General features: G+C 52.6%; 1 protein-coding gene across 2 annotated transcripts; it reads right to left on the reverse strand.

Moving 5' to 3' along the window:
* Positions 1–853: 853 nt before the first annotated feature.
* On the reverse strand, positions 854–6,797 carry AP1S1 (adaptor related protein complex 1 subunit sigma 1). 2 transcript variants are annotated; one of them, XM_058569105.1, is made up of 5 exons: positions 6,697–6,797; positions 4,707–4,885; positions 3,986–4,094; positions 2,865–3,002; positions 854–1,628 (listed from the first exon to the last, which is right to left on the reverse strand). In XM_058569105.1, exons 1-5 carry the CDS (start codon positions 6,697–6,699, stop codon positions 1,581–1,583), a joined length of 477 nt encoding a protein of 158 aa, XP_058425088.1. In that variant the 5' UTR covers positions 6,700–6,797; the 3' UTR covers positions 854–1,580. The 2 variants fall into 2 exon arrangements, with proteins under 2 accessions (XP_058425088.1, XP_058425089.1); XM_058569106.1 differs by lacking the exon at positions 6,697–6,797 and adding an exon at positions 6,183–6,240.
* Between the last annotated feature and the right edge of the window lie 2,532 nt (positions 6,798–9,329).

Consider the following 9,329-nt stretch of genomic DNA (forward strand, 5'->3'; position numbering starts at 1 on the left):
CCCATCTTCTGCTCAAAAGCAAGGGTGGAGTGGCAGAACCACTTTAAGCCACAGTTGGGGCTGGAATAGGCTCACAACCATTAGGAAACCCCAAATTCCACTTCCACCTTGGGGTTGTTGGCGGTTAAAGTCATCGGTCCCCAGGGCCTGGCAGAGAGATGCAGAGTGGATGAGGTGCTGCTGTTCTGCGCCACCTAGGTTCTTTCCGTGAACCCAGGCCACTAAGGCAGTGCTGGCAGCTCCCTGCAGCCCCTGTTCCCCCTCACCCGTCGGCATACCTTACTGCTCCCTAAATTCCCTGGTCTTATGTACTTCACAAGAAATATGGGGAGAAGGGGTTGGCAGCCACAGAAACATTCTTGTTTTAGCCACTTCTCAACCTTTTTCTAACCACAGAAGGTGGGATACATCCTTGAACTCCTGAGTCTCCTCCCCAAACAAAACTAGACCAGGTGAATGAAATCTGCCACAAAGAAACCTCAGAGGAGTGAAACCAGGTCCCCAGTCCCCAGGAGTTGCTCCTCGCTGGCTGAAGGCAGCTCAGGGAGCTGGAGACCCCGTGGTCCCAGAGGCATTGAGCTAGCCAATCTGGTTGGGGTAAGGGTGCCAGAAAAAATACAGGACACCTGCATTTCAGATTTGCATTCCAGATAAACAACCGACACATTTGCATAGAACACCTTTACCCTAAAAAAAATTTCATTACCACACAAATTGAACTAGGTGTCTGTTTTTTCTGGTGCTAAATCTGGCAACTCTAGTTCTGGGAAGAGTTGAATGGGCAGTGTTCCCTTCCCTTGCTAACTGATTCCAGCAGCCCTGCCTGCCTTCACAGAGCCTAAGGCAGGCAAAGTCCAGAAATGTTTTTCCTTTTATTTCAGAGGAAAGGAAATAAAGCCAGACACTTCCCCCACCCCACTCCCTTAGCGCCTGCCTCACCCAGAACATGGAGTGAAGGAGGGACAGGGCCCAGTCTCCCATAAAGCCTGCCCTTCCCCCAATCCTCCCTTCCCTCAAAGTGGCAAGGTTAGAAAAAATTTAACTATGTTGTTCCTCCCCGACACTGGACAGAGGCCCTACTGCAGCCAAGAAGGAAGGGGAGGGGGCAGATGAGTGGAAAGGACTTCCCTCTCACTACACAGAAGCCCCCGTCCCGGGCAGAGAAGCTGCCCTGGCTGGCTGCAGGGAGGGGTGGAGGTAGGTTACGGGGCAGGGAGCAGAGAAGAGCCCTGAAAACCTTTTCCCTTTAACCTGACATATTTATATATTTACAGTTATAAGGGAGGGGAGGAAGTTGGGGGTGACATTAGTTCTTCCAAGGCAAGGAACGAAAGCCAAATAGCACCCCCATCTTGGTCACACATTTTCCTACCTCCTAGCTCCTAAAACGTTCAGTGGGAACAGGGAAAACAGGAGGTTTGGGGTGGAGAGAGGGAATGTCTGAGGGTCGTGAGCCCACAGCTCACTCCAAGAGAAGGTGAGGCAGCAGAGGAGTGGCAGGCGGGTCCTGCCAAGGAAAGGGCCACTCGTGCCCCGCATCTCCACCAGCTCCCCGCATCTCCACGCGGCCCGGACGGGGGCTAGGCCAGACCCATCTCCTCCAGCACACTGCGTGGCGACTCATCCTCCTAAAGCAGAGAGACAGGGTGATGCAGAGACACCAGGAGAGGCAGGCAGGGAATGAGGGAGGGGAAGGTGGGCAAGATGACAGCAGTCACGAGGACAGTCAGATAGGGGAGGCACAGAGAGACAGGGGTGGCGGGGGAGAGAAGCCAATGTGAGTCTGAGGTTGGAGCAGCTGGGGACCCTTCAGGGGAGCTCCCCAGCCTCCCCGGACCACCCTCCAGAGCCAACTGTGGCAAAGAGGGGGGTCCAGGTTGAGTCCACCACCACCCAGAGAACCCAAAGCCCAAGGAGCTTGATGAGCAGGGGGCTCAGCCTCTGTCCCTGAGGGGGAGGGAGTGAAGTTGAGACCAGCGGCTGGGACACCTGCTTTCCGAGGGCTGGCGGTGCTTTTCTCAGAGTAGGGGGAGGGAGTAAGAGGTTGGCATCAGGTCCCTGGGGGAAGGTGAACCCAACTGCAGAAAGATGAGTCATTAGGGTCTCAGCACAGCACCAGGAACAAGAGTAAGTGAGAGTGTGTGAGTGTGTGTGTGTGTGTGAAGGGGAAGCTGGACCAGCGAGGTGGCAAGTTCAATCCTGCCCTTTCTCCCACTGCAGAGACGAGTCCCCCCATCTCTCCCCCTCCTCAGAGCCAGCTCAGGCCGGCTTGCTCGTCACTGCAGATTCCGGTGACTCATCTTCCTGCACCAAGTCTCAGCAGTGGCACAGCAGAGAGGGGGCAGGCAGTAACGGGGTGAGGGTAGGGGCGCCAGATAGCAGGGAGAACCAACAGTCAGGCGCCTCTACCCCAACCCCCAAATCCCCACAGCCTTTTGCTTCTGAGAAGCAGAGGCTTTTGAGTATGTGTGTGTAAAAAAGAAAAAAAGAAGGGAAGACACCAGTGAAGAAAAGAATTATCAGGTGCCCCTTGTCCAATTCTCTGAGCAACCCTAGGTGCCAAGAGAAGCGTGTGTCAAGGCAGATGCGGCTGGGACAAGACACCCTGGGTCTGGGGAGAATTGGCACAGGCAGCTGTCTGCCACCCCCACCTCCCACTGCGAGCAGCTAGGGCCTGAGGACAAGCTGGCCAACCGGGCACCGTGGGGGCCAGACACCACAGGGAGGGGGCCCCCTCAGTGGCGGGAAGGGGGCAGCTGGGGCCGGCAGGCAAGGTGTCCAGGGGAGGGAGGGCACCCTGCGCCTGGGTACTCTTCCTCCTCCTCCTCCTCCTCCTCCTCCTCCTCACTGTCCTGGGCCCGTACCTCCTGCAGCAGGTCTGCCTGCTCGATGGCCTTCAGCACACTCTTCTTGGAGGTGTCCTGGACATCACCCCCCATCAAAAACTCATCCAGGATGAAGTAGGCCTTCTCGAAGTTGAAGATGATGTCCAGCTCGCACACCTAAGATGAGGGGGAGAAGGTAGAGTTGAGTGTCGAGGTGCATGCCCACCCCACCTGCACCCCAGCCGCCTCTTTTCTCACCATGGCAACATGGTCTTCTTCACAACCACTACCTCTCACCTCAAGCTCTTGCCCCAGGTCTATGCCCTCCCAACCCCTACGCCTTAACACTTGGTTCAGCTTTTCCTTCTCCTTCTCTGTGATCATGAAATATCAGTTGCCCTAATCCACCCTCGACTGTGGTTCCTGTTGTCTTCACCCCCAAAATCTGTGACACTGTTCCCACCAGTGGCTGGGCTAGCCTCCCTCCCTAGGCACTGTGGGGCAGAGAAGGAGGAGATTTGGGATCATGAGGTAAAAGACTTGAGCTCCAAGCTGGGCTCTGCCACTAACCAGCGAGATGTACACGTCATTTAATTTCTCTGAGTCTCAGTTTTCTCATCCGAAAATGGAGATACCAACACCTACTCATAGGACAGAATGAGGAGCGAACAAAAGAACCTAAAAGCACTTTGTAAATTGTTCAGTGGAATATAAATTATGGAGTTATTACTAATCCCCAGCTAAGATCTGAGCTGACTGCCAATGCCCAGGCTACACCCCAGACCAGTCAACTCAGAAGCTCTGGGGATGGGACCCGGCATCGCTATTTTTAAAAAACTCTCCAAAGATTCCAATGCAAAGTCAAGGCCAGGAACCACTGATAAAATCTGAACATGGCCTCTGTCCTTGTGCGGGGAGTCTGAGCTGAGCTCTAGATGGACTGATTAAATGGTAGATTCAGGTCCCCACCCTTCTCCCCTGGGCTGATTGAGGGGCATGGCTAGCAGGCTTAAGGCTTACAGAGGGAGATTAATTACTGCTCTCGCTGCTCCAACTTCACCTCTCCCGAGTCTTCCCGGGCAGAGACTGGAAGAGCCCCAGAGTTCGGAAGAAAGAGGGGATCGCTAGCTATGGAAATTGCGGCGAGTGGGGGGACTTACGCTGCCGAAGTATTTGTCCAGGAGCTCCACATATCGGTGGATCAGCTCCAGCGTGATGAGCTCATTGTCTTGGCCCTCGATGGCGCAGCAGAAGTAGAGGCTGGCATATCTGAGGACAGGGGCACATGAGGGACAGCTGGGAGGGCTGCTGGGCCTGCTTCAGGACCCGGGCCTTCTGGGCTCAAATCTCCCATTTCTCCTCATTCCCAACTCAGGGCCTGCGCCCTACTGGACACAGGTGAGGTGGCCCCAGGGCATGCAAATAGTAACTCACTCTGCCTCTCAGGGCCTCTCACAAGCACAGGCAAAGACACAGCTCCTTCCCTCTTGCCCTCTGACCTGTTCAGTTTGATTCAGCAAAAAACCTGAGCCAACTAATCCACCTGCTCAGAGAAGGAAATAGAAAGGGGGTGTGTGTGTGTTGGGAAAAGTGGCACAGGATCTTGAAGCAAGGGACATGTGCAATGGACAAGATAGGGCCTTTGGGACAGAGGTATGTGTATGAAGTAGGTGTCAGGCTTGAGCAAAACCAGGTGGGAACAAGAGTTTCTTCAAGGCGAGTTTGGAAAGTACAGGAAGCTGGAGTTCACCGCCCTCCAGATGTCCTTAGCTCCCAGCTCTCCCTGACCCAAGGGACCACTTATTACTCAGCCATCTGAACCCACTGCCAGACCCCAATCAAGCAGGATCCAGGCAGGTCTGAAAGTAGGTGGGGAGTCACCTCTTATAGACAACTTTGAGGTCCCTCCACTCCAGGAAGCTGCACATCTTGGGCTTGCGAGCCAGAACAACCTGCATAAGCTCCCGAACCATCTTCTTTCGCTCCTTGTCTGATGTGGCCAGGTACCATTTTTGCAGCCGCAGCTTCCCCTGCCGGCTGAACAGCAGCATGAATCGCATCTGGGGGTGGGGAGGCAGAGCTGAGGGTCAGAGGTTTGGTTCTCTGAGTTTGTTTCCTCCATAAACACACAACCCCAAACTTATCCCATCTAACTCTTCTCTACTTGAAGCTCCTACTTTCTTCAAAAATCAGCTCTTGCTGTCGACTCTGAGTATTCCCACCAACAGGTGCCTTTCCTTCTGGGGGGTGTCGGAGCTTCTCAGTCTGTCATTTGGGTTTAAATCCTGGCTCTACTAGTTGAGTAATTTGCCTTGGGCAATTACTTTATGTCTCTGTTTCCCGGTCTGTAAGACCGAGATAATAAAAGTACCTACCTTACAAAGTTGTTAGGAGGGATTAGAGTTGACATATACAACAGTGCCTGGCACATGGCAAGCACTGTAACACATTAGGTATCATTGTTATTATTCGCTGACGCTGCCTTCCAAAGCTAAGTAAAATGCTTCGCATCAGCCCACAGCTGACGTCAGAGCCGTCTGCTTTCTTGCATGCTCCTTCTATATACTATGCTGAAATCGAATATTTTGTGCCTCAAGAAGCTACCTCAATCCTCCACCCATTCCAGCCATACACCCTTGCTGATGTCCCTAACACGGTGCCCTCCAATGCGAGTCCTATGCCCAGGTGTACCCTTCACCTTAGCACGTGGTATTGGGACCCCCAAATTTCACCCTCCTCTCTCCTCAGCCATCCAGGCATTTGGCCACTGATATTTTTCTCTTTTCTTCCTTTTAGGGTGCCTCCTGGTAGGCCCACACTCCCTCTCAGATACCAGAGAACCAATTTCCCTTTCAATTCCTCAGAAAGGACACAGCGATCCAGGGTGGCTCCCCTAGGGAATGTTTGTGGAACAAAGTGCAAGCTGGGTAGAGTGGGGAGGAGGGCAGAGCCCTCACTACCCCGTGCACCCCCAGCTTCCCGGTGCCAGGGGGTCCAGGACTCATCCTGGAGTTATCTCCTTCTCCCTGCAGCTCTCCTCTCCATGGACATGACCAGGGCTGGAATCCCTGGGTGTGTGGAACAGTACTAATCTAGTAAAGATCAGAATTCATGGGTTTTTTGGTGGTGTGGAAGAGGAAGCGCTCCTAGCGTGGTGGGAGAGCAACAGAGGGGCACAAGGGAGCCGTGCGTGTCTAAGATGGGGGCGGGGGGTGGGAAGCGAGCAGGAAGACGGAAGGCCTGGGTTCCGGAAAGAGAATGGGATGGGGGACGGAGAGCTAAGAGCACGGAGCCGGGGACCCAAAGCCCGGGTCCCCGAGAGCAAGACCTCGAGCCCACTTGGCTTTCCCTCCTCACCCCAGCCTCTAGGCGAGCAGGGCGATAACGCGAGGCGGGACGTCCACTCCTCGGACCCGAAAACTATCCCCTCCCACACACCGCTCTCTCCGCAGGCCGCCGCTCCTCTCCGGGCTGCAGGGGGGCAGAGGGTCTTGACGACCCCCGACCCCGCTGCCTCCCTCCGCCAACAGGCCCCCGCGCCCCTATTCCTCTGGCGACTTCCCTGCGGCAGTGGTCGGGACCCCTTGGATCTCATCCCGCGCGCTCCCCCCGGCTCGGGATGGTCCTGCCGCCCCTAATCCCACCTTTCCGCCCCACAAATGCGCCCCCTCCCGCCCCTTCCCCTCAAAGCCATTTCCAGCTGCTCTTCCCTCCGAGGCCGGCTGGCCCACCCGCCCAGGTAAGAGAGGGCCTCTGCGGACCGGAGGAAGAGAGAGCGGCTCCCACCGAGGGCGGCCCCCAAGGACCCTCGCAGGTGCAGCCCACGCCCCTCGCTTCCCCCTCCCCTCCCCTCGCTCTTCGCACAGCCTACCATCCTGCAGCCTCCGGCTCGGCGCGTCCCTCTTCGGCCACCGTAGGCGCCAGCTCCACTCCCTTTCTTATCCTTTCTCCGGCTTCCCTCCCTCTCGCTTGAAGCCCCGCCCCGGCTCCGAGGCCCTTCGCGTTGCGTACTACGCAGGCGCCAAGGCTGCGCGGCGCGCGGGCGGGGCTGGAGGCGGAGAAGCGGAAGCCTTGGCAACCAGGTCCTTGACTTCAGCTTTGAGAAGCTCTGTCGTTATGGTAACAAGGCTGCCTTGAGGGCTGGTTGGAGGATGGGGGGAGGAAGACAATGAGGTCCTCGAGCTTTGGAACCTTGGGGGAAAAAGGCGGGAAAAGGGGTGAGAGATGGATGGGACGACCGACGAAGTTTGTGAGGAGCAGAGAGGACTAACGGAAGGGGTGTGGGCAATTGAGAGCTAGCTGAGTGGGAATCGGATGTAGGGGAGGAGGAATGATGAGAAAGACCAAGACAAAGGAGGGGGGCAGATATGAGAAAAGTATGGAGCTCAAAATAGATATCTACTGAGAACCTGCTAGATGCAACACTCTTAAAGGAAGAGAAATGCGTAGGAAATGAGGGAGATGAGAAATAAAAGAGAAAAGGAGGGGCTGATATAAAAGTGATGTAAGGAAGAGGAGGAGAAGCGTGAATTAAAGCAAAAGGGGAAGAAATAAAGAAAATCTTAGAAGGTTGCATGGGTCAAAACTAAAAAGGGACAGATGTAACCCAGACACAAGTGTAAAGATGAGGAGGATGTAAATCATAATACGAGATTTTTGGCTAAGGATGTGCGTGTGTGAGTCTGTACGTCCGTGTGTGTGTCCATGTAGTAAAATGAAGGGGTTTGCATATAAGGATGAGAAAATCTTAAATTTTGTCATGCTGAAAACGTAATGGCTATTTCTAGATAATTGTTGGTAACTAATGATGCTATTGTTTTTGAGTCTCAGTTGAAGCAATTGCTGGTAAGGCCTTACCTGTCTCTAGCTGCTCTAGTTGCAAGAGGGTGGGTCTAATTCACCTGGGATGCAATCTGGTCTCTCACCCTTACTTGATGTTTAGCCTCAGGTGGGTCATTTAACCCTCCATTTCCTCATTTTAAAAATGAGAGTAGCAATACCGACGTTGCAAGGTTGTTCTGAGGGTGTATAGAAAATACCTGGCATGCTGTAAACACTTGACAATAGTAGCGGTTATCATTATTTCCGTTTCCCAACTTCTCTCCTCTACTACTTTCTCTTCTTACTTTTTTTTCCTTTGGTGAGGAAGATTGGCCCTGAGCCAACATCTATGCCGATCTTCCTCTATTTTGTATGTGGGACGCCACCACAGCATGGCATGACAAGCAGTGCATAGGTCCGCTGGGGATCCGAACCCGAGAACCCTGGGCCACCGAAGCAGAGCATGCGAACTTAACCACTACGCCACCAGGCCGGCCCCTTGGTGTTATTTTTAAGGTCAAGAATAATATCAATAAAACAAGTTGTTAGAGTTAGAAAGCGTAAATCATTACAGAGTGAAAAGAAGGAATGGAAGTGTGTAAGAAGGACGAAGACAAAACAAATGAAAAGCAATGTGCTCCTGGGGAGAGGAGAAGGTTGTAAATAAGGAAGTAATAAGCGATGAGGTAAATATGTAAAGCAGAGAGCTAGGCAACAGCCCAAGAGAGTTTGGAAGCTCAAGATGTAAATTGCTACACTCCTTGGAAAGCTGACACTTTCTAGAATTCCTTATCTCAATGTGGTATGCCTAGCTGCAGAAAAGATAAGATTCATGAGAGAATTGTTAGAAATCTGGGTTTTGTTCATGTAGAATCATAGATTTCAAGTGGTTTAAACTAGTTAGAAGACGGTGGACTGGATTTCTTCATTGTTAGTGAGCGACGAATTTAGAGAATCTCTGAGTTAGTGGACCCAACGTGGCTTGTGTCTGCAGATGAGTTCAGATTTGATGAAGTGGGCAGTTGGGGGTTGTTATGGTCATCTGAGCTGGGGAATAACTTGATGAAAACAGTTTTAAGAAAATTAATCTCATAGTAATATGAGGGACAATTCGAAAGGACAGATGGAAAACCGGAAGATCATTTAGGAGGCAGTTGTGGGAATCCGGGAACAAAGAGGAAATGGAGAGGGACAAATTGGAGAGATACCTGTAATGGACCAATCCGCAGAAGTGGATATCTCATCTAAGTGGAGAAGAAGAAAGAAGATCAAAGATGAGCCTGGAGGGTTAGTGGCGCCATATGTATAAATGGAAAAATGGAAGAGGCGAGATTCTCCTTCATAGGTGCAGATGGTGTTTGTATTGTCGCCGTACAAACCGTGCTGACACGTCGCCGAGCTTTCCCTCTTCTGGTGGTAGAGTTGGTTCCTGTGGTGGTTGGAGGGGTGGCCCAGATGGCCTTGAGCATTTCATCTATATGAGCATATGGTCTGTATTTCTCCCTCTTGTGATGTTCTCTGCAGCCACTTTTTGCACATTCTTTAGGTAGTCCGTAGTTCCTTGATGATCTTGTTTCAGTCATCTCTGTGTTTTTTTTTTTTTTTTGACTTCTTTTTTTCACTGAGCAATTAGGACCGTATCATATGCTGTTCCTAACAGTCCTGACAATTAGAATACTTTCC

The sequence above is a fragment of the Diceros bicornis genome, chromosome 26 (genome assembly GCF_020826845.1).
Source record: "Diceros bicornis minor isolate mBicDic1 chromosome 26, mDicBic1.mat.cur, whole genome shotgun sequence".
NCBI lineage: Eukaryota > Metazoa > Chordata > Mammalia > Perissodactyla > Rhinocerotidae > Diceros > Diceros bicornis.

What these genes read in the sequence shown, in the direction of transcription:
- AP1S1 (XM_058569105.1), bottom strand. An exon ending in CTCAAAGTTGTCTATAAGAG is followed by an intron (nt 4,095 to 4,706) that starts GTGACTCCCCAC and finishes CCCTGTCCTCAG; the next exon opens with ATATGCCAGCCTCTACTTCT. An exon ending in TGGACAAATACTTCGGCAGC is followed by an intron (nt 3,003 to 3,985) that starts GTAAGTCCCCCC and finishes CCCTCATCTTAG; the next exon opens with GTGTGCGAGCTGGACATCAT.